The 24,442-nt window shown below is 48.6% G+C and overlaps 1 protein-coding gene across 6 annotated transcripts in view; it reads right to left on the bottom strand.

Moving 5' to 3' along the window:
• LOC144737136 (immunoglobulin superfamily member 10-like) overlaps positions 1 to 22,526 on the bottom strand; it is a 40,570-nt gene extending 18,044 nt beyond the window's left edge. For 2 of the 6 annotated variants that reach the window (XM_078619836.1, XM_078619839.1), the window contains exons 1-6: positions 20,536 to 22,526; positions 19,677 to 20,024; positions 15,433 to 15,780; positions 11,189 to 11,536; positions 6,945 to 7,292; positions 2,693 to 3,040 (exon numbers count right to left, since the gene is read on the bottom strand). In XM_078619836.1, coding sequence (XP_078475962.1) covers positions 2,693 to 3,040; positions 6,945 to 7,292; positions 11,189 to 11,536; positions 15,433 to 15,780; positions 19,677 to 20,024; positions 20,536 to 20,605 — 1,810 coding nt within the window. In that variant the 5' untranslated portion in view covers positions 20,606 to 22,526. Of the gene's footprint in view, positions 1 to 2,692; positions 3,041 to 6,944; positions 7,293 to 11,188; positions 11,537 to 15,432; positions 15,781 to 19,676 lie in introns of all 6 variants that reach the window. The other 4 variants (XM_078619837.1, XM_078619838.1, XM_078619841.1 and 1 more) reach the window with 4 other exon arrangements.
• Between the last annotated feature and the right edge of the window lie 1,916 nt (positions 22,527 to 24,442).

The following is a 24,442-nucleotide window of genomic DNA, read 5'->3' as shown; positions in this document are numbered from 1 at the left end:
TCTAAGAATGGCAGGCGCATCTTACAGATGACAAGCTTTAATTCTAGATTTGAAGTTTTCGTGACTGCAAGGATTCATACTCTTTGGTTTTTTCGGTAAAGTCACGTAGGTAAAAATAAATTAAAAATAAATTTAAAAACAACTAAATTAAATCACGACGTTTCAGAGGCAATACAAGCTTCCATCTTCAGGTGCAAGGCAGCTAAAGTTTAACTTGGTTAATGACATCCTTCCAATGATTGCTCATTTTTGAATCCATCCTCTCGGTTAAAGTTATGTCTATGTTTGTATATCTGGATGGCTTTATGGACAAATCTTTGGTAGTATCCACGAGGCTTGCAGAGTACCTTGGTATCGGAGAACACAATGTCATGAGAACCAGCAGTATTATAACAGTGGTCAGCCATGGCCAAATAATTCGTCCTGCCATGTTTCAAATCTGACTTGCTCGCGAATGCGATCAGAAATATGTCGTTTCGTTTCCCCAATATAACAATCCCCACAGGTGCAACTCAGTTTGTAGACACCAAGGTACTGTAAATCAGGAATGACATCCTTTACGGATGGGATCAGATCACGGATCTTGTGTACTGTACTGAATCGGACCTGAATCTTGTGTTTGTTCAGAATTTTGGAAATCTTTTTGGTGACGCCTGCTATGTATGGCAATGTAATGATTTTGATCGGAGTCTCAAGGGGTTGTTTCTCCACGTTGGGAGAAACAGCTTGGCGGATAGCACGGTCCGAGTATCCGTTCATCTTGAGGGCCAGATGTACATGTTCCAATTCACTGGCCAGGTGGTGTGTGTCAGAGATGCAGTGGGCGCTATGGTATAGTGTTTTGATGAGGGGATTATTTTGTGCCGGATGGTGTTAGGAATCAGGCTTCAGGTAAGAATTTGTGTGGGTGGCCTTCCTGTAGACAGCATGTCCCAAATAGCCATTGGGCCTCCTCTCAAACAGAACATCCAGGAATGGTAGCTTGCCATCCTTCTCCACTTCCATGGTGAATTTGATGGATGGGTGTATGGAGTTGATGTGGTCTAGAAATTGGTTAAATGCTGGGAGGCCATGTGGCCAAATGACGAAAGTATCATCCACGTATCTCTTCCACAGGGAAGGACGCAGAGTGGATATCTGGATGGCGTCTGTTTCTCCATGAAAACATTAGCTATCACTGGTGATAAGGGGGAACCCATAGGGGTGCCCTAATTTTGTTTGTAGAAGGTACCATTCCAGGTGGAGTACGTGTTGGTGTGGCATTTGCCATACCAGTGCAGGGACATCAGAGTTCAGTCCATGTTGGACTAAGTCTTCAATTATTGTTATGGTGTCAGGCACTGGATCCTTGGTGAACAGAGAGACCACATCAAAGCTGACGTAGAGAGTTAAGCTAATAAACTGGTTGCCTTGCAGTATACTGCAGTAAACTACAAGGCTGCTGTAGTGTAGAGTGTTGTAGGGTATTGTGTAGCGTATGATAGTGTAATGTATAGTAGTCTATAGTAGGGTAGTGTATTGTATAGTGGAGTGTAGAGATACACAAACATAGACTTAACTTCAACCGAGAGGATGGATTCAAATTGAGCAATCATTGGGAGGATGTTATTAACCAAAACCTAAACTCCTCCCCCAGCTTAACCTCCTCCCTTAACCTCCTCCTAATCCTCCTAATTCCCTGCAGCACAACAAAAGGCGGCTTAACTTAGCTTCCCTTTTGTTTAGCTTAAATTCCGCCCCTGTTTTAACTCACTGGCCATCTCCTGCATCATAAAAAATTATGTCCGCAGCTTATCCCCCCCCCACGACCCATCCTGGCTCCTCCCTCCCCTCTTCACCTATATATAATCTCGTGTCTCTTAGAGCTCTCTTCACTTGATATAGTAATTTTGCTGTAACGGTTCCACCTGAAGATGGAAGCTTGTGTTGCCTTTGAAACGTCGTGATTTAATTTAGTTGTTTTTTCATTTATTTGTATTTTATTTTTTAACTACGTTACTTTACCGAAAAAACCAAAGAGTTTAGATAACAAGCTGATGGTCAGTGGGCAAATCAACTCCACGGTAGGTCCTGGTGTCAAGGACATGGGCTCGCATCTGCTGATCCGTCACTATGTAGTCCAGCAGATGTTCTTTCTTGCATCTGGCGTAGATCCATGATGTGTTGTGGAAGCGTGGATTAGTAATAAGTAATTACAAGCACATGGGCTGCACAGAAATCTAGCTGCCTTCTACCATTGTTACTGAGCTGATATGGCCCATGCTTTCCAATCACTCCAACCCAAGGGCCAGCGTCATGATCCACTCAGACATTAAAGTAACCAAACAGAGATTGTCCTATAGATTTACCCCTGCTATAGGAATCTGTCATTTCGACCACTGGCTCTCAAAGGCTGTAACTAGGAAATGCGCATCGCCTCTCAATGCTAATTTAAGCAGCAGGAGATCGCTTTGACTTGGTAATCTCTGGTCTGCCTCAGTGCACCGCAGCATCTCATGACGTGACTGAATAGTCTCAGTGTGCATCTTCATACAGACCTGGTCATGTGTCGTCTCGTCGCAGTCTCTGGTGGTCATTCACGCTCAATGGATATTCAAGCTATCTCCGATGAAAATAAAATGAACCACTTCATTGATGAATAATTGTATTAGCCTCATTAAGGAAATGAACACTGCTTATTTATTAAACTCACCGAGCACGATGAGGTTGATCTTCACCTCCTTATTCCCTGACGTTGTCATGAATCTGCAGATGTAGGTACCGCTGTCGGAGGTGCTCAATTTACTGATTGTAATGGAGGCATCTTTAATTCCGTATCGAACGAAAGTCAGTCGCCATGAGAACTCACTATCAAAGTGAAAACTAGTATCATCATTCTGGCGAGTTGCTAAGTTCATAAGCCCATGGTTTGTTTCCTTTGCCCATAATATCTGGGAGACGTTCGCACTTCCCTTGTAGACGCAGCCCAGTCTAACGTCTCCTCCACCCCGACCGGATGCTTTACTGTTATGGTCGATCTCCGATTTAATATTCTGGACACCTGTATCGGCAAAGAGACAAAGACAGAGATCCAGCGCGTAGACTTAGTGAATTGTTTTGGTTAAGTGTTGTGAGTGAGCGAGCGCCTACGAAGGACAGCATGGCGCATTAGGAGAGTGGTTTGGTCATTCCGGATTGCTGACTTAAAAATCAAGGCTTAAATATTGATTACTGCCCTCACACATCCATTATACATTCCTTGTAAGAAATTCAGAGATGCTCAAACCAAAGAATTGAACCCAGAACCTCATCTGTGCTGACTCAGTGTATCTACCATGGCCATTATTAACCCCTTACAAAGGGATGGGGTGGTAGTGGTATCGTGGTTAGTATGCTGGGCTATAAATCCAGCAACCTGAGTTCAATTCCAAGCCAGTCCTTGGATCCCGACAACTCCCATTCCTCAATCTGCAGCAAACCAAACCCACCTAGTTACCCCTCCACCCCTCACCATCTCACCTACAACAACCGCCATTCGCCACTAAGTGGCAGGGACATCACCACGACGCTTGTGCCAGGCCATGTGCACCTTGAGGCCACGTGAAGTGTCAAATGCCCGCTGGCAGGAGGTCACTGGGCAGACCCAGGTGCCACGGGTCGACTGACTGAGATGACCGAGATGACTGGCTAATGCACCACCTGTGCCCCCTACTGTGCCAACTTGCTGTGCTTTAGCCACCCGGCGCTCTGCTCGTTGTTGTGAGCGTCGCTCCTCCGCCCTCCGTTGTTGTTGGAGGGCGACTGCCTTGAACTGCCCAGTAGCGTCTTTCACGAGCCTCCTCCACAGAGGCCGGTCTTGACACCGCTGGTACCAGTCATCGGCAAGTCCACTTACTGTAGCTCCACGTCCTCCTGTACCACATCACTCCATCTCTTCTCTAGCTGGTACTGTGCCCGTTTAGCCCCCTCGATCCGGTCGGACAAAAGCTCTTTAGGCATGCGGTGGCTGGGCATGCGGGCTACATGACCCAGCCAACGCAGCCTTGCCTGCCGGAGGAGCTCACCGATGGGACTTTGCCCAGATCTTTCAATGATTTGTGAGCTCCTCACACAATCCAGCCTGGTTAAACCCAGGATGGTTCGTAGGCAGGCCAGCCTAAATGTTTCTAACCGGCGAAGATGCTCCATTAGGGGGGTCCACGTTTCACAAGCGTAGAGACGGGAGGAAATGACTGTTGCCGAGAAGACGTGAAGCTTCATGTGGAGCGACAGACCAGTTAGCTTCCACACAGCATTACGCAACCAATGAAAGATATTGCCGCTCGACTGATTCGGAGTGAGACCTCTGCTGTTAAACAGGAGCCGGTCATAAGCACACAGACCAGGTATGGGAAACTCTCCACTCTATCCACAACTGCCCCATCACCGATTAGGAGTTGTGGGGGTGGAGTATCCGATGGTACAAAATACCCAGGCAGGTGCTTAGTTTTGGTGCAGCTGATGGTTAGGCCCCACCTCTTAGTGGCACGCTCCAGTCTCAGCAGCAGCAGCAGCAGCAGCGTCTCCAACTCCTTCTCTGAATGAGCAGCTATTACCAAATTATCGGCATACATAACGTGGTTGACTAATAGGGAGCCATCCCTTGATCGTACCCGGGCATCGAACAGCCTCCCATTTTATCTGTACCAAGTGGAAATTCCCCCGGTACAGCTATTGAAGGCTTCACGAACTACGAGGTCAAAATAGAGGTTCAATAATGTGGGAACCAGAGGACATCCCTGTCGCACTCCAAGGTGTACAGGGAATGGCTCTGACTCCCGGCCACGTAGTTTTACCCGGGCCTGCTCACCATCATGAAGGTCCTTAATGATTGTGAGCAGAGGGTCACGGACTCCGAAAGCATGAAGAACAACTCAGAGCCCAGGCCTACTGATGGTATCATAGGCCTTGACCAGGTCAATAAAGCAGAGATGTAGGTCTTGTTGGGATTCCCTACACCTCTGCTGTAGCAGGCGGACAGAAAATATGGCATCTGTGCAAGAACGCCCTTTCCTGAAACTGCATTGGGGCTCCGCAAGCCTCTCCTCAGCGTGCCTAGCAAGGCGATGTTGAATAATCCTTGCCAGGACCTTTCCCGGCACACTGAGGAGTGAGATGCCCCTGTAGTTATTATAGTCTGTGAGGTCCCCCTTCTTCAAGAGGGGAGCCACCAGGGCATCCTTCCAATCCTGCGGAACCCGTCCAGTCGTCCAGACTGTTGTTATGATGTCATATAGGGCAGTCTGTGCACAAACACCACCCTCCCTCAGCATTTCGCTTGGGAGATCATCTCTGCCCGGTGCCTTTCCCGGTCTCAGACTCTGGATCGCCTTCAGTACTTCCTCAACAGATGGCACCTCAGCCAGCCACTCACAGGGGGTGACTTCTTCCAATATTTGAGGCACCGCAGCCTCAGCAGGGTCATACCCACTTTGTGCCGTGATGTTTTCCTGGCTGAGATATTTCCCCTCCCCCATGACCTCACAGAAATGCTCAGCAAATCTGCAAACCTGTTCCTGGGGGTCGGAGATTGGATCACCGTTTTTCCCCTAATTATGGTAATAGGTGTGGCGTTGCAGGTTACTTTTTTGATGGAGATAAATAGTGGTTTGTGATCGCGGGCCACTGAGGCAGACTCCATCTCCTCAGCAACCCGCGACCACCACCCATCCTTGCAGCGCCTTACGGCTCTCCGAACCTCCGAGCGAAGGCTGCGGTAAGCCTCCTTATTCTCTGACATGGGATACTGTAGCCGATGAGAGTGGGCCTGTCGCTTTTTCTCAACTATCCTGAACACCTCGTCTGTCAGCCAGAGTCTCTGGGGAGGTCTGGACCGCGTACCCAAAGCAGCCATTGCAGCCGCATGAGTCACAGTCCTATACCTTGCCCATTTACCCTCGAAATCAGGAGGAGTGGGGGACGATGCCAACCCCAGCCGCAAGCGATGATGAAATTCTCGCTTGCAACTTTCATCAGCTAACTGAGACCAGGCCACTTTAGGTTGGAATGGGGTCCTGGGTGTACACCCACCACCGGAGTGGAAGAATGGCAGCCGCATCTTACAGATGACTTTTCGATGGTCAGAGAGCAGATCAACTCCACGGTAGGTCCTGGTGTCAAGGACATGGGCTCGCATCTGCTGATCCGTCACTATGTAGTCCAGCAGATGTTCTTTCTTGCATCTGGCGTAGATCCATGATGTGTTGTGGAAGCGTGGATTAGTAATTAGTAATTACAAGCACATGGGCTGCACAGAAATCTAGCAGCCTTCTACCATTGTTACTGAGCTGATATGGCCCATGCTTTCCAATCACTCCAGCCCAAGGGCCAGCGTCATGACCCACTCAGACATTAAAGTAACCAAACGGAGATTAAATTTCGAATTTAAAGCTTTCGTGACTGCAGGGATTCATCTTCTTGGTTCTGTCGGTAAAGTCACCTAGAAGGGAAATAATAAAATAATAAAAATTCAACATAAAATACAATTCTCACGACGTTTCGGCCATAACACAAGCAGCCGTCCTCACGTGACTTTACCGAAAGAACCAAGAAGACAAACAGAGATTGTCCTATAGATTCACCCCTGCAATAGGAATCTGTCATTTTGACCACTGGCTCTCAAAGGCTGTAACTAGGAAATGTGCATCACCTCTCAATGCTCATTTGAGCAGAAGGAGACCGCTTTGACTTAGTAATCTCTGGTCTGCCTCAGTGCTCCGCAGCATCTCATGACGTGACTGAATTGTCTCAGTGTGCATCTTCATTACAGACCTGGTCATGTGTCGTCTCGTCGCAGTCTCTGGTGGTCATTCACGCTCAATGGATATTCAAGCTATCTCCGACGAAAATAAAATAAACCACTTCATTGATGAATAATTGTATTAGCCTCATTAAGGAAATGAACACCGCTTATTTATTAAACTCACCGCGCACAATGAGGTTGATCTTCACCTCCTTATTCCCTGACGTCGTCATGAATCTGCAGATGTAGGTACCGCTGTCGGAGGTGCTCAGATTATTGATTGTGATGGAGCCATCTTTAATTCCGTAGCCAACGAAAGTCACACGCTGTTTGAACTCACCATCAAAGACAAAACTAGTATCATCATTCTGGCGAGTAGCTAAGTTCACAAGCCCATGGTTTGTTTCCTTTGCCCATATTATCTGGGAGACGGTCGCACTTCCCTTGTAGACGCAGCCCAGTCTAACGTCTCCTCCTACCCGACCGGATGCTTCACTGTTATGGTCGATCTCCGATTTAATATTCTGGATACCTGTATCAGCAAAGAGACAAAGACAGAGATCCAACGCGTAGACTTAGTGAATTGTTTTGGTTAAGTGTTGTGAGTGAGCGAGCGCCTACGAAGGGCAGCATGGCGCATTAGGAGAGTGGTATGGTCATTCCGGATTGCTGACTTGAAAATCAAGGCTTAAATATTGATTACTGCCCTGACACATCCATTATAAATTCCTTGTAAGAAATTCAGAGATGCTCAAACCAAAGAATTGAACCCAGAACCTCATCTGTGCTGACTCAGTGTATCTACCATGGCCATTATTAACCCCTTACAAAGGGATGGGGTGGTAGTGGTATCGTGGTTAGTATGCTGTGCTATAAATCCAGCAACCTGAGTTCAATTCCAAGCCAGTCCTTGGATCCCGACAACTCCCATTCCTCAATCTGCAGCAAACCAAACCCACCTAGTTACCCCTCCACCCCTCACCATCTCACCTACAACAACCGCCATTCGCCACTAAGTGGCAGGGACATCACCACGACGCTTGTGCCAGGCCATGTGCACCTTGAGGCCACGTGAAGTGTCAAATGCCCGCTGGCAGGAGGTCACTGGGCAGACCCAGGTGCCACGGGTCGACTGACTGAGATGACCGAGATGACTGGCTAATGCACCACCTGTGCCCCCTACTGTGCCAACTTGCTGTGCTTTAGCCACCCGGCGCTCTGCTCGTTGTTGTGAGCGTCGCTCCTCCGCCCTCCGTTGTTGTTGGAGGGCGACTGCCTTGAACTGCCCAGTAGCGTCTTTCACGAGCCTCCTCCACAGAGGCCGGTCTTGACACCGCTGGTACCAGTCATCGGCAAGTCCACTTACTGTAGCTCCACGTCCTCCTGTACCACATCACTCCATCTCTTCTCTAGCTGGTACTGTGCCCGTTTAGCCCCCTCGATCCGGTCGGACAAAAGCTCTTTAGGCATGCGGTGGCTGGGCATGCGGGCTACATGACCCAGCCAACGCAGCCTTGCCTGCCGGAGGAGCTCACCGATGGGACTTTGCCCAGATCTTTCAATGATTTGTGAGCTCCTCACACAATCCAGCCTGGTTAAACCCAGGATGGATCGTAGGCAGGCCAGCCTAAATGTTTCTAACCGGCGAAGATGCGCCATTAGGGGGGTCCACGTTTCGCAAGCGTAGAGACGGGAGGAAATGACTGTGGCCGAGAAGACGTGAAGCTTCGTGCGGAGCGACAGACCAGTTAGCTTCTACACAGCATTACGCAACCAATGAAAGATATTGCCGCTCGACTGATTCGGAGTAAGACCTCTGCTGTTAAACAGGAGCCGGTCATAAGCACACAGACCAGGTATGGGAAACTCTCCACTCTATCCACAACTGCCCCATCACCGATTGGGAGTTGTGGGGGTGGAGTATCCGATGGTACAAAATACCCAGGCAGGTGCTTAGTTTTGGTGCAGCTGATGGTTAGGCCCCACCTCTTAGTGGCACGCACCAGTCTCAGCAGCAGCAGCAGCGTCTCCAACTCCTTCTCTGAATGAGCAGCTATTACCAAATTATCGGCATACATAACTTGGTTGACTAATAGGGAGCCATCCCTTGATCGTACCCGGGCATCGAACAGCCTCCCATTTTATGTGTACCAAGTGGAAATTCCCCCGGTACAGCTATTGAAGGCTTCACGAACTACGAGGTCAAAATAGATGTTCAATAATGTGGGAGCCAGAGGACATCCCTGTCGCACTCCAAGGTGTACAGGGAATGGATCTGACTCCCGGCCACGTAGTTTTACCCGGGCCCGCTCACCATCATGAAGGTCCTTAATGATTGTGAGCAGAGGGTCAGGGACTCCGAAAGCATGAAGAACAACTCAGAGCCCAGGCCTACTGATGGTATCATAGGCCTTGACCAGTTCAATAAAGCAGAGATGTAGGTCTTGTTGGGATTCCCTACACCTCTGCTGTAGCAGGCGGACAGAAAATATGGCATCTGTGCAAGAACGCCCTTTCCTGAAACTGCATTGGGGCTCCGCAAGCCTCTCCTCAGCGTGCCTAGCAAGGCGATGTTGAATAATCCTTGCCAGGACCTTTCCCGGCACACTGAGGAGTGAGATGCCCCTGTAGTTATTATAGTCTGTGAGGTCCCCCTTCTTCAAGAGGAGAGCCACCAGGGCATCCTTCCAATCCTGCGGAACCCGTCCAGTCGTCCAGACTGTTGTTATGATGTCATATAGGGCAGTCTGTGCACAAACGCCACCCTCCCTCAGCATTTCGCTTGGGAGATCATCTCTGCCCGGTGCCTTTCCCGGTCTCAGACTCTGGATCGCCTTCAGTACTTCCTCAACAGATGGCACCTCAGCCAGCCACTCACAGGGGGTGACTTCTTCCAATATTTGAGGCACCGCAGCCTCAGCAGGGTCATACCCACTTTGTGCCGTGATGTTTTCCTGGCTGAGATATTTCCCCTCCCCCATGACCTCACAGAAATGCTCAGCAAATCTGCAAACCTGTTCCTGGGGGTCGGAGATTGGATCACCGTTTTTCCCCTAATTATGGTAATAGGTGTGGCGCTGCAGGTTACTTTTTTGATGGAGTTAAATAGTGGTTTGTGATCGCGGGCCACTGAGGCAGACTCCATCTCCTCAGCAACCCGAGACCACCACCCATCCTTGCAGCGCCTTACGGCTCTCCGAACCTCCGAGCGAAGGCTGCGGTAAGCCTCCTTATTCTCTGACATGGGATACTGTAGCCGATGAGAGTGGGCCTGTCGCTTTTCTCAACTATCCTGAACACCTCGTCTGTCAGCCAGGGTCTCTGGGGAGGTCTGGACCGCGTACCCAAAGCAGCCATTGCAGCTGCATGAGTCACAGTCCTATACCTCGCCCATTTACCCTCGAAATCAGGAGGAGTGGGGGACGATGCCAACCCCAGCCGCAAGCGATGATGAAATTCTCGCTTGCAACTTTCATCAGCTAACTGAGACCAGGCCACTTTAGGTTGGAATGGGGTCCTGGGTGTACACCCACCACCGGAGTGGAAGAATGGCAGCAGCATCTTACAGATGACTAGTCGATGGTCAGAGAGCAGATCAGCTCTACGGTAGGTCCTGGTGTCAAGAACATGGGCTCGCATCTGCTGGTCCGTCACTATGTAGTCCAGCAGATGTTCTTTCTTGCATCTGGCGTAGATCCATGATGTGTTGTGGAAGCGTGGATTAGTAATTAGTAATTACAAGCACATGGGCTGCACAGAAATCTAGCAGCCTTCTACCATTGTTACTGAGCTGATATGGCCCATGCTTTCCAATCACTCCAGCCCAAGGGCCATCGTCATGACCCACTCAGACATTAAAGTAACCAAACAGAGATTAAATTTCGAATTTAAAGCTTTCGTGACTGCAGGGATTCATCTTCTTGGTTCTTTCGGTAAAGTCACGTAGAAGGGAAATAATAAAATAATAAAAATTCAACATAAAATACAATTCTCACGACGTTTCGGCCATAACACAAGCAGCCATCCTCACGTGACTTTACCGAAAGAACCAAGAAGACAAACAGAGATTGTCCTATAGATTCACCCCTGCAATAGGAATCTGTCATTTTGACCACTGGCTCTCAAAGGCTGTAACTAGGAAATGTGCATCACCTCTCAATGCTCATTTGAGCAGAAGGAGATCGCTTTGACTTAGTAATCTCTGGTCTGCCTCAGTGCTCCGCAGCATCTCATGACGTGACTGAATTGTCTCAGTGTGCATCTTCATACAGACCTGGTCATGTGTCGTCTCGTCGCAGTCTCTGGTGGTCATTCACGCTCAATGGATATTCAAGCTATCTCCGACGAAAATAAAATAAACCACTTCATTGATGAATAATTGTATTAGCCTCATTAAGGAAATGAACACCGCTTATTTATTAAACTCACCGCGCACAATGAGGTTGATCTTCACCTCCTTATTCCCTGACGTCGTCATGAATCTGCAGATGTAGGTACCGCTGTCGGAGGTGCTCAGATTATTGATTGTGATGGAGCCATCTTTAATTCCATAGCCAACGAAAGTCACACGCTGTTTGAACTCACCATCAAAGACAAAACTAGTATCATCATTCTGGCGAGTAGCTAAGTTCACAAGCCCATGGTTTGTTTCCTTTGCCCATATTATCTGGGAGACGGTCGCACTTCCCTTGTAGACGCAGCCCAGTCTAACGTCTCCTCCTACCCGACCGGATGCTTCACTGTTATGGTCGATCTCCGATTTAATATTCTGGACACCTGTATCGGCAAAGAGACAAAGACAGAGATCCAACGCGTAGACTTAGTGAATTGTTTTGGTTAAGTGTTGTGAGTGAGCGAGCGCCTACGAAGGACAGCATGGCGCATTAGGAGAGTGGTATGGTCATTCCGGATTGCTGACTTGAAAATCAAGGCTTAAATATTGATTACTGCCCTGACACATCCATTATAAATTCCTTGTAAGAAATTCAGAGATGCTCAAACCAAAGAATTGAACCCAGAACCTCATCTGTGCTGACTCAGTGTATCTACCATGGCCATTATTAACCCCTTACAAAGGGATGGGGTGGTAGTGGTATCGTGGTTAGTATGCTGTGCTATAAATCCAGCAACCTGAGTTCAATTCCAAGCCAGTCCTTGGATCCCGACAACTCCCATTCCTCAATCTGCAGCAAACCAAACCCACCTAGTTACCCCTCCACCCCTCGCCATCTCACCTACAACAACCGCCATTCGCCACTAAGTGGCAGGGACATCACCACGACGCTTGTGCCAGGCCATGTGCACCTTGAGGCCACGTGAAGTGTCAAATGCCCGCTGGCAGGAGGTCACTGGGCAGACCCAGGTGCCACGGGTTGACTGACTGAGATGACCGAGATGACTGGCTAATGCACCACCTGTGCCCCCTACTGTGCCAACTTGCTGTGCTTTAGCCACCCGGCGCTCTGCTCGTTGTTGTGAGCGTCGCTCCTCCGCCCTCCGTTGTTGTTGGAGGGCGACTGCCTTGAACTGCCCAGTAGCGTCTTTCACGAGCCTCCTCCACAGAGGCCGGTCTTGACACCGCTGGTACCAGTCATCGGCAAGTCCACTTACTGTAGCTCCACGTCCTCCTGTACCACATCACTCCATCTCTTCTCTAGCTGGTACTGTGCCCGTTTAGCCCCCTCGATCCGGTCGGACAAAAGCTCTTTAGGCATGCGGTGGCTGGGCATGCGGGCTACATGACCCAGCCAACGCAGCCTTGCCTGCCGGAGGAGCTCACCGATGGGACTTTGCCCAGATCTTTCAATGATTTGTGAGCTCCTCACACAATCCAGCCTGGTTAATCCCAGGATGGATCGTAGGCAGGCCAGCCTAAATGTTTCTAACCGGCGAAGATGCGCCATTAGGGGGGTCCACGTTTCGCAAGCGTAGAGACGGGAGGAAATGACTGTGGCCGAGAAGACGTGAAGCTTCGTGCGGAGCGACAGACCAGTTAGCTTCTACACAGCATTACGCAACCAATGAAAGATATTGCCGCTCGACTGATTCGGAGTAAGACCTCTGCTGTTAAACAGGAGCCGGTCATAAGCACACAGACCAGGTATGGGAAACTCTCCACTCTATCCACAACTGCCCCATCACCGATTGGGAGTTGTGGGGGTGGAGTATCCGATGGTACAAAATACCCAGGCAGGTGCTTAGTTTTGGTGCAGCTGATGGTTAGGCCCCACCTCTTAGTGGCACGCACCAGTCTCAGCAGCAGCAGCAGCGTCTCCAACTCCTTCTCTGAATGAGCAGCTATTACCAAATTATCGGCATACATAACTTGGTTGACTAATAGGGAGCCATCCCTTGATCGTACCCGGGCATCGAACAGCCTCCCATTTTATGTGTACCAAGTGGAAATTCCCCCGGTACAGCTATTGAAGGCTTCACGAACTACGAGGTCAAAATAGATGTTCAATAATGTGGGAGCCAGAGGACATCCCTGTCGCACTCCAAGGTGTACAGGGAATGGATCTGACTCCCGGCCACGTAGTTTTACCCGGGCCCGCTCACCATCATGAAGGTCCTTAATGATTGTGAGCAGAGGGTCAGGGACTCCGAAAGCATGAAGAACAACTCAGAGCCCAGGCCTACTGATGGTATCATAGGCCTTGACCAGTTCAATAAAGCAGAGATGTAGGTCTTGTTGGGATTCCCTACACCTCTGCTGTAGCAGGCGGACAGAAAATATGGCATCTGTGCAAGAACGCCCTTTCCTGAAACTGCATTGGGGCTCCGCAAGCCTCTCCTCAGCGTGCCTAGCAAGGCGATGTTGAATAATCCTTGCCAGGACCTTTCCCGGCACACTGAGGAGTGAGATGCCCCTGTAGTTATTATAGTCTGTGAGGTCCCCCTTCTTCAAGAGGAGAGCCACCAGGGCATCCTTCCAATCCTGCGGAACCCGTCCAGTCGTCCAGACTGTTGTTATGATGTCATATAGGGCAGTCTGTGCACAAACGCCACCCTCCCTCAGCATTTCGCTTGGGAGATCATCTCTGCCCGGTGCCTTTCCCGGTCTCAGACTCTGGATCGCCTTCAGTACTTCCTCAACAGATGGCACCTCAGCCAGCCACTCACAGGGGGTGACTTCTTCCAATATTTGAGGCACCGCAGCCTCAGCAGGGTCATACCCACTTTGTGCCGTGATGTTTTCCTGGCTGAGATATTTCCCCTCCCCCATGACCTCACAGAAATGCTCAGCAAATCTGCAAACCTGTTCCTGGGGGTCGGAGATTGGATCACCGTTTTTCCCCTAATTATGGTAATAGGTGTGGCGCTGCAGGTTACTTTTTTGATGGAGTTAAATAGTGGTTTGTGATCGCGGGCCACTGAGGCAGACTCCATCTCCTCAGCAACCCGAGACCACCACCCATCCTTGCAGCGCCTTACGGCTCTCCGAACCTCCGAGCGAAGGCTGCGGTAAGCCTCCTTATTCTCTGACATGGGATACTGTAGCCGATGAGAGTGGGCCTGTCGCTTTTCTCAACTATCCTGAACACCTCGTCTGTCAGCCAGGGTCTCTGGGGAGGTCTGGACCGCGTACCCAAAGCAGCCATTGCAGCTGCATGAGTCACAGTCCTATACCTCGCCCATTTACCCTCGAAATCAGGAGGAGTGGGGGACGATGCCAACCCCAGCCGCAAGCGATGATGAAATTCTCGCTTGCAACTTTCATCAGCTAACTGAGACCAGGCCACTTTAGGTTGGAATGGGGTCCTGGGTGTACACCCACCACCGGAGTGGAAGAATGGCAGCAGCATCTTACAGATGACTAGTCGATGGTCAGAGAGCAGATCAGCTCTACGGTAGGTCCTGGTGTCAAGAACATGGGCTCGCATCTGCTGGTCCGTCACTATGTAGTCCAGCAGATGTTCTTTCTTGCATCTGGCGTAGATCCATGATGTGTTGTGGAAGCGTGGATTAGTAATTAGTAATTACAAGCACATGGGCTGCACAGAAATCTAGCAGCCTTCTACCATTGTTACTGAGCTGATATGGCCCATGCTTTCCAATCACTCCAGCCCAAGGGCCATCGTCATGACCCACTCAGACATTAAAGTAACCAAACAGAGATTAAATTTCGAATTTAAAGCTTTCGTGACTGCAGGGATTCATCTTCTTGGTTCTTTCGGTAAAGTCACGTAGAAGGGAAATAATAAAATAATAAAAATTCAACATAAAATACAATTCTCACGACGTTTCGGCCATAACACAAGCAGCCATCCTCACGTGACTTTACCGAAAGAACCAAGAAGACAAACAGAGATTGTCCTATAGATTCACCCCTGCAATAGGAATCTGTCATTTTGACCACTGGCTCTCAAAGGCTGTAACTAGGAAATGTGCATCACCTCTCAATGCTCATTTGAGCAGAAGGAGATCGCTTTGACTTAGTAATCTCTGGTCTGCCTCAGTGCTCCGCAGCATCTCATGACGTGACTGAATTGTCTCAGTGTGCATCTTCATACAGACCTGGTCATGTGTCGTCTCGTCGCAGTCTCTGGTGGTCATTCACGCTCAATGGATATTCAAGCTATCTCCGACGAAAATAAAATAAACCACTTCATTGATGAATAATTGTATTAGCCTCATTAAGGAAATGAACACCGCTTATTTATTAAACTCACCGCGCACAATGAGGTTGATCTTCACCTCCTTATTCCCTGACGTCGTCATGAATCTGCAGATGTAGGTACCGCTGTCGGAGGTGCTCAGATTATTGATTGTGATGGAGCCATCTTTAATTCCATAGCCAACGAAAGTCACACGCTGTTTGAACTCACCATCAAAGACAAAACTAGTATCATCATTCTGGCGAGTAGCTAAGTTCACAAGCCCATGGTTTGTTTCCTTTGCCCATATTATCTGGGAGACGGTCGCACTTCCCTTGTAGACGCAGCCCAGTCTAACGTCTCCTCCTACCCGACCGGATGCTTCACTGTTATGGTCGATCTCCGATTTAATATTCTGGACACCTGTATCGGCAAAGAGACAAAGACAGAGATCCAACGCGTAGACTTAGTGAATTGTTTTGGTTAAGTGTTGTGAGTGAGCGAGCGCCTACGAAGGACAGCATGGCGCATTAGGAGAGTGGTATGGTCATTCCGGATTGCTGACTTGAAAATCAAGGCTTAAATATTGATTACTGCCCTGACACATCCATTATAAATTCCTTGTAAGAAATTCAGAGATGCTCAAACCAAAGAATTGAACCCAGAACCTCATCTGTGCTGACTCAGTGTATCTACCATGGCCATTATTAACCCCTTACAAAGGGATGGGGTGGTAGTGGTATCGTGGTTAGTATGCTGTGCTATAAATCCAGCAACCTGAGTTCAATTCCAAGCCAGTCCTTGGATCCCGACAACTCCCATTCCTCAATCTGCAGCAAACCAAACCCACCTAGTTACCCCTCCACCCCTCGCCATCTCACCTACAACAACCGCCATTCGCCACTAAGTGGCAGGGACATCACCACGACGCTTGTGCCAGGCCATGTGCACCTTGAGGCCACGTGAAGTGTCAAATGCCCGCTGGCAGGAGGTCACTGGGCAGACCCAGGTGCCACGGGTCGACTGACTGAGATGACCGAGATGACTGGCTAATGCACCACCTGTGCCCCCTACTGTGCCAACTTGCTGTGCTTTAGCCACCCGGCGCTCTGCTCGTTGTTGTGAGCGTCGCTCCTCCGCCCTCCGTTGTTGTTGGAGGGCGACTGCCTTGAACTGCCCAGTAGCGTCTTTCACGAGCCTCCTCCACAGAGGCCGGTCTTGACACCGCTGGTACCAGTCATCGGCAAGTCCACTTACTGTAGCTCCACGTCCTCCTGTACCACATCACTCCATCTCTTCTCTAGCTGGTACTGTGCCCGTTTAGCCCCCTCGATCCGGTCGGACAAAAGCTCTTTAGGCATGCGGTGGCTGGGCATGCGGGCTACATGACCCAGCCAACGCAGCCTTGCCTGCCGGAGGAGCTCACCGATGGGACTTTGCCCAGATCTTTCAATGATTTGTGAGCTCCTCACACAATCCAGCCTGGTTAAACCCAGGATGGATCGTAGACAGGCCAGCCTAAATGTTTCTAACCGGCGAAGATGCTCCATTAGGGGGGTCCACGTTTCGCAAGCGTAGAGACGGGAGGAAATGACTGTGGCCGAGAAGACGTGAAGCTTCGTGCGGAGCGACAGACCAGTTAGCTTCCACACAGCATTACGCAACCAATTAAAGATATTGCCGCTCGACTGATTCGGAGTAAGACCTCTGCTGTTAAACAGGAGCCGGTCATAAGCACACAGACCAGGTATGGGAAACTCTCCACTCTATCCACAACTGCCCCATCACCGATTGGGAGTTGTGGGGGTGGAGTATCCGATGGTACAAAATACCCAGGCAGGTGCTTAGTTTTGGTGCAGCTGATGGTTAGGCCCCACCTCTTAGTGGCACGCACCAGTCTCAGCAGCAGCAGCAGCGTCTCCAACTCCTTCTCTGAATGAGCAGCTATTACCAAATTATCGGCATACATAACGTGGTTGACTAATAGGGAGCCATCCCTTGATCGTACCCGGGCATCGAACAGCCTCCCATTTTATCTGTACCAAGTGGAAATTCTCCCGGTACAGCTATTGAAGGCTTCACGAACTACGAGGTCAAAATAGATGTTCAATAATGTGGGAGCCAGAGGACATCCCTGTCGCACTCCAAGGTGTACAGGGAATGGCTCTGACTCCCGGCCACGTAGTTTTACCCGGGCCCTCTCACCATCATGAAGGTCCTTAATGATTGTGAGCAGAGGGTCAGGGACTCCGAAAGCATGAAGAACAACTCAGAGCCCAGGCCTACTGATGGTATCATATGCCTTGACCAGTTCAATAAAGCAGAGATGTAGGTCTTGTTGGGATTCCCTACACCTCTGCTGTAGCAGGCGGACAGAAAATATGGCATCTGTGCAAGAACGCCCTTTCCTGAAACTGCATTGGGGCTCCGCAAGCCTCTCCTCAGCGTGCCTAGCAAGGCGATGTTGAATAATCCTTGCCAGGACCTTTCCCGGCACACTGAGGAGTGAGATGCCCCTGTAGTTATTATAGTCTGTGAGGTCCCCCTTCTTCAAGAGGGGAGCCACCAGGGCATCCTTCCAATCCTGCGGAACCCGTCCAGTCGTCCAGACTGTTGTTATGATGTCATATAGGGCAGTCTGTGCACAAACGCCACCCTCCCTCAGCATTTTGCTTGGGAGATCATCTCTGCCCGGTGCCTTTCCCGGTCTCAGACTCTGGATCGCCTTCAGTACTTCCTCAACAGATGGCACCTCAGCCAGCCACTCACAGGGGGTGACTTCTTCCAATATTTGAGGCACCGCAGCCTCAGCAGGGTCATACCCACTTTGTGCCGTGATGTTTTCCTGGCTGAGATATTTCCCCTCCCCCATGACCTCACAGAAATGCTCAGCAAATCTGCAAACCTGTTCCTGGGGGTCGGAGATTGGATCACCGTTTTTCCCCTAATTATGGTAATAGGTGTGGCGCTGCAGGTTACTTTTTTGATGGAGTTAAAGTGTGGTTTGTGATCGCGGGCCACTGAGGCAGACTCCATCTCCTCAGCAACCCGAGACCACCACCCATCCTTGCAGCGCCTTACGGCTCTCCGAACCTCCGAGCGAAGGCTGCGGTAAGCCTCCTTATTCTCTGACATGGGATACTGTAGCCGATGAGAGTGGGCCTGTCGCTTTTTCTCAACTATCCTGAACACCTCGTCTGTCAGCCAGGGTCTCTGGGGAGGTCTGGACCGCGTACCCAAAGCAGCCATTGCAGCTGCATGAGTCACAGTCCTATACCTCGCCCATTTACCCTCGAAATCAGGAGGAGTGGGGGACGATGCCAACCCCAGCCGCAAGCGATGATGAAATTCTCGCTTGCAACTTTCATCAGCTAACTGAGACCAGGCCACTTTAGGTTGGAATGGGGTCCTGGGTGTACACCCACCACCGGAGTGGAAGAATGGCAGCAGCTTCTTACAGATGACTAGTCGATGGTCAGAGAGCAGATCAGCTCCACGGTAGGTCCTGGTGTCAAGAACATGGGCTCGCATCTGCTGGTCCGTCACTATGTAGTCCAGCAGATGTTCTTTCTTGCATCTGGCGTAGATCCATGATGTGTTGTGGAAGCGTGGATTAGTAATTAGTAATTACAAGCCCATGGACTGCACAGAAATCTAGCAGCCTTCTACCATTCTTACTGAGCTGATATGGCCCATGCTTTCCAATCACTCCAGCCCAAGGGCCAGCGTCATGACCCACTCAGACATTAAAGTAACCAAACAGAGATTAAATTTCGATTTAAAGCTTTCGTGACTGCAGGGATTCATCTTCTTGGTTCTTTCGGTAAAGTCACGTAGAAGGGAAATAATAAAATAATAAAAATTAAACATAAAATACAATTCTCACGACGTTTCGGCCATAACACAAGCAGCCGTCCTCACGTGACTTTACCGAAAGAACCAAGAAGACAAACAGAGATTGTCCCATAGATTCACCCCTGCAATAGGAATCTGTCATTTTGACCACTGGCTCTCAAAGGCTGTAACTAGGAAATGTGCATCACCTCTCAATGCTCATTTGAGCAGAAGGAGATTGCTTTGACTTAGTAATCTCTGGTCTGCCTCAGTGCTCCGCAGCATCTCATGACGTGACTGAATTGTCTCAGTGTGCATCTTCATACAGACCTGGTCATGTGTCGTCTCGTCGCAGTCTCTGGTGGTCATTCACGCTCAATGGATATTCAAGCTATCTCCGACGAAAATAAAATAAACCACTTCATTGATGAATAATTGTATTAGCCTCATTAAGGAAATGAACACTGCTTATTTATTAAACTCACCGCGCACGATGAGGTTGATCTTCACCTCCTTATTCCCTGACGTCGTCATGAATCTGCAGATGTAGGTACCGCTGTCGGAGGTGCTCAGATTATTGATTGTGATGGAGCCATCTTTAATTCCGTAGCCAACGAAAGTCACACGCTGTTTGAACTCACCATCAAAGACAAAACTAGTATCATCATTCTGGCGAGTAGCTAAGTTCACAAGCCCATGGTTTGTTTCCTTTGCCCATATTATCTGGGAGACGGTCGCACTTCCCTTGTAGACGCAGCCCAGTCTAACATCTCCTCCTACCCGACCGGATGCTTCACTGTTATGGTCGATCTCCGATTTAATATTCTGGACACCTGTATCGGCAAAGAGACAAAGACAGAGATCCAGCGCGTAGACTTAGTGAATTGTTTTGGTTAAGTGTTGTGAGTGAGCGAGCGCCTACGAAGGAAAGCATGGCGCATTAGGAGAGTGGTATGGTCATTCCGGATTGCTGACTTGAAACCAAGTCTTAAAGATTGATTACTTCCCTCACACAGCCATTATACATTCCTTGTAAGAAATTCAGAGATGCTCAGACCAAAGAATTTAACCCAGAACCTCAGTTGTGCTGACTCAGTGTATCTATCATGACCATTATTAACCCCTGACAAAGGGATGGGGTGTTGGCCAGTGAATAGGTAGGTGAGTTGGAAAGTACTCGAGGTGAATGAGTGATAATGCGTAGGCAGGTAGATAAGTATGCGGACAAGTGAATCAATTGCTTAGTGTGGGTTATAGATACTCATACACCTTCACAGCTACAACCCCAAAGCAAACCTTAAGAGAGAGGAGGTATAAGCCATTTGTTGAACCGACTTTACTCACCTTGAGCTTTAGACAGAAGCAACAGATGAATGCCAATCATCACGCGCTGTACAAAGCAGAATGTTTCCATGCTTGCACGTACGTTTTTGTATATCTCTCTAATGCTATAGCCAGCACACAGAAGACACTCGCCTCTGCCACACACTTTCTATGCAGGGGTAATGAAAAGTGAAGCCGATATAGCTATATATATATACGTAACGGGGAGGAAATAATGATTTTCTGTTCCTCTAATAGTGACAGGAATGGTAGTGATGATAATAATGTTGATGTTAATGGTGATGATGCGATTACGGTTATAACAATGCGGTTACCTAGAATTAAAAAAATGACCTCACGCATGCATAGTTGTCCGTTTAACTTTGTTTTTGTATTCGCTTGCAAGTTACCCGCCAGTTAGGGATATTCCTCACAAAACGGACAATTGGTCTATTAAAATATCGATGTTCATCGTTCGTAACATTTATTTCTCAGAACCATGTTGGGTCAGGCAAAGGGAAGGGGGATGTCGGTTACTCGGTTGAAACGAAATTCATCAAACCTCGTGCCTCTGGCTACAAATTCATCAGCCTTGTGAGAACCAACTCCAGAGGTTTTAATCTTGATTTGAAGCTTTTGTGACTGCAGGAATCCATACTCTTTGGTTCTTTCGGTAAAGTCACGTAGGTCGAAATAAAATAAAACGAATCATGACGTTTCGATCGCAACACAAGCAATCTTCATCAGGTGGAACAACCACAGCAATAAAAAATGCTGAAGTAGGCGAGAGAGGTTTTGTTCAGATTGTTGTACTTCGTCGTCATCTCGTTTACCGCGGTTGAGTCCACTCCGACGGCTCACGACTCGTGTCGCCCTCTCTCACCACCTGCGAGGGCTGCCTACCAAGGGGGATGTTTGGTGCCAAAATGTTGCATGATGAAAATGTAAAAAATAAAACGTTGTTTTTGGCTGGGAACCGCATTCGCGCAGTGTGCCGAACGGTAGGATATTCTTGGTTCTTTTGGTAAAGTCACGTAGATAGAAAAAATAAAAGGAAAAATAATCAAACAAAATTATTTACTTTTATTTTTTATATCTACGTGGCTTTAACCGAAAGAACCAAGAATATGAATTCCTGCAGTAACTAAAGTTTGAAGTCAAAATTCGAAGAAGAGGATGTTTGTTCGGTCAGGCACGTGCGCTTCCTTCGCTCCGGTTTCACAACGCGCCCCATCATTGTGCGATCTCTCGGGTTTGAGGTCACTTGCATTGGGGAAATTGTTCTGACATTTTCACGCGAGCGTGGGCGGTAGTTAATAGTGGAGATCGTTACGGATCTGGTCCATGGGCTTTGACGTCTTCTTTGCAGCCAAAAGGTCCCAATACTTACTGCTATACACGGGGTTGGCCGCCCGAATGTGATTTCTCCATGTACTTCTGTATTTTGTTGAGAGGTCTTCCCTCGTGATTTGTGACAAGATATATATTCCGGAGATGCTCGTGACTGGAAAATGTCGTGGATAATCATATTGGCCTACTAAAAGCTTTATGCAATCTCTCATCACTTGATCTCTTGTCACTTTATCTCGTCACGTTCTCTCTCATCACTTAATCTTATTACTTTATCTCTCATCACTTTCTCTCTCTTGATGCAGTCGGGTAGGGTTCCGGATACATTTCGCGGATAGCCACAATCGCGCATGGCAGGTTCGTGAATAACACGCGAACACTGTACACTGTTTTTGTTTTGATTCATATTTGCCGTTCGGCACCATGGGAAACCATCACGTGAACTGGCGGCTTTAGGATGGCCATCGAACAAAGAGGGTCACCGCATCGTGCGGCGCTTCCAGATGCGCTTCCGCGGCCGTCTGGAACGCTCTTCCTTCTGATATTAGGAAGCCACTGGAGCTAAGCACTTTTAAATCATCAAGATTGAAAACTAATTTCTTGATAACAGCTTTTTCTGTTTAGTTTGTTGTCCTTCCCCCGTCCGTCCGTCCGATTAGTGTGGTTTTCTACGTACGGTGCGAAAGAAGTTCAACATTAATACATGGAAGGATGTGGGGTTCGAAAACAGAAAGTCTGTAAGGCTTGGCTCAGAGTCTCTGACATGACCATTATGAATCCCATAAATATGAATGAGTCTTGAACATAAATCAATAACCTTTTCCGTACCTGTTTTTGTATCTGAACTCTTAAGAGGCGTTTGTGTTTTAATACACATCTTATAATAACTATCGCGTGTATTCCCAGTAATGCCTCAATATATATGGGTTGCATTCTAGAAAACTTGAACGTTAATTGCAACATCATGAATCGAAACATTCTCCCAAAAGGTCGGATTATATATCCTAGAAGATACGTTCCTAATATATATTCTCACCCTAAACCTATTAAAATAACGCTTCTCAACACAAATAAGATATATTTGACATGTAAATATGCACATTTTTACTAGACAGGTAATTTAATATATATAACGTACACTCTAACTTACTAAACTGGGAGGGTGAGGGACACCATGTGAGGCGGTGAGGGGTGACTGGGAGGGTGAGGGACAGTAGGAGCATCTGCCTTCCCATGTGGTGGCGTGTACTGTATGTACAGTCCAACGCGTGTTGGACCATACAGTATGTACAGTCCAAAGCGTGGTGGGCCGTACAGTATGTACAGTCCAAATCTTAGTGGGCCGTACAGTATGTACAGTCCAAATCGTGTTGGGCCGTACAATATGCACAGCCCAAAGCGTGGTGGGCTGTACAATATGTACAGTCCAAAGCGTGTTGGGGCGTACAGTATTTCGTAGATTTCTTCAGGATGAACAAAAGCAGCCAGTCCCTCTGGGGGACCCGGCTTATATCCTCTGCGGCTTGGCTGACTCTACCCTTGGCCACGACCACCTTATAGAATCCTCGAGCAGGATCTCGACCCTGACACGTGACCACCCCTAGCCCCCACTTGGGGCCCCTGTGTAGACTCAACTGGTCACGTGTCCTCTGGGGTCAACCAGTGCCACGGCCTTTAGTAACCCCATTCCAATAGCCGGCACTCTCACACCCTATCCTGTATGGGTCGGCACTGCACGCCAAGCGTGGTGCCATCCAGCGCTATCGATCAACGCTCACTGAGCCCCTCTAGGGCCGGTACTGCACCCACATTCTAGTGGTGCCCGTGATGTCAATACACCGCACGCCGTGCCTCTCCGGGCCCGGCATTACACAGTGACATCCGCTATGTCACTACACATGCAATGACGCAACAAGGCAACAGGGAGACTAAAAGTACATGTGTGGTTAATTTAAACAACCAACCACAGTTTAACACGTAGGCTTTCGCAACAAATATTATTTATAAGAGGTTATTTTGGGTTATAACGCGCAAATATAAATGCCGTTAAACCCGCCACCACTCGACACAGCCAATTAGTAAGGGTTGTCACATAAACAGAACATAACAATTCATTACTATTGCAGCACACTGGTGTATATGGATATTGGTCGTGAAAGCCTACTACGTGTTAAATCCTAGACGAGTTCGCACGCAATGAGTGAATAATCTGTGTTGTGTTCTGCCCTCTTGAGGATCGAGTGATCCCATACCACCGAGGAACACCGGAGGGTTGTTGAACGGGAACTCTTTATTTCAAAGTGTTCTTCTGAGGAGCATTCGTGCATCTGTAATTACGACCAGATGCAACACCAATCGACTCCACGTTACACAAGCACCTCACTGCTCAATCCCTCCACTGCAGTGTCCACTCGAATCTGAATAGGAGCCCTGTACCCTGAATTGATTACTCCACTGGTGGACGTGGCCGACTGCGTCGTCACACGAGTCTATGGGTCACATCCATGGTCAACATTATCTCCATTCACAATTATACGTGTGCGATTTATTACATTAAGCCCATACTGGGGTAAATGTA

The sequence above is a fragment of the Lampetra planeri genome, chromosome 65, assembly GCF_965212315.1.
Source record: "Lampetra planeri chromosome 65, kcLamPlan1.2.h2, whole genome shotgun sequence".
Lineage (NCBI taxonomy): Eukaryota > Metazoa > Chordata > Hyperoartia > Petromyzontiformes > Petromyzontidae > Lampetra > Lampetra planeri.
Note: the sequence above shows the minus strand (reverse complement) of the source record. Positions and strands in the feature narration are given on the sequence as shown.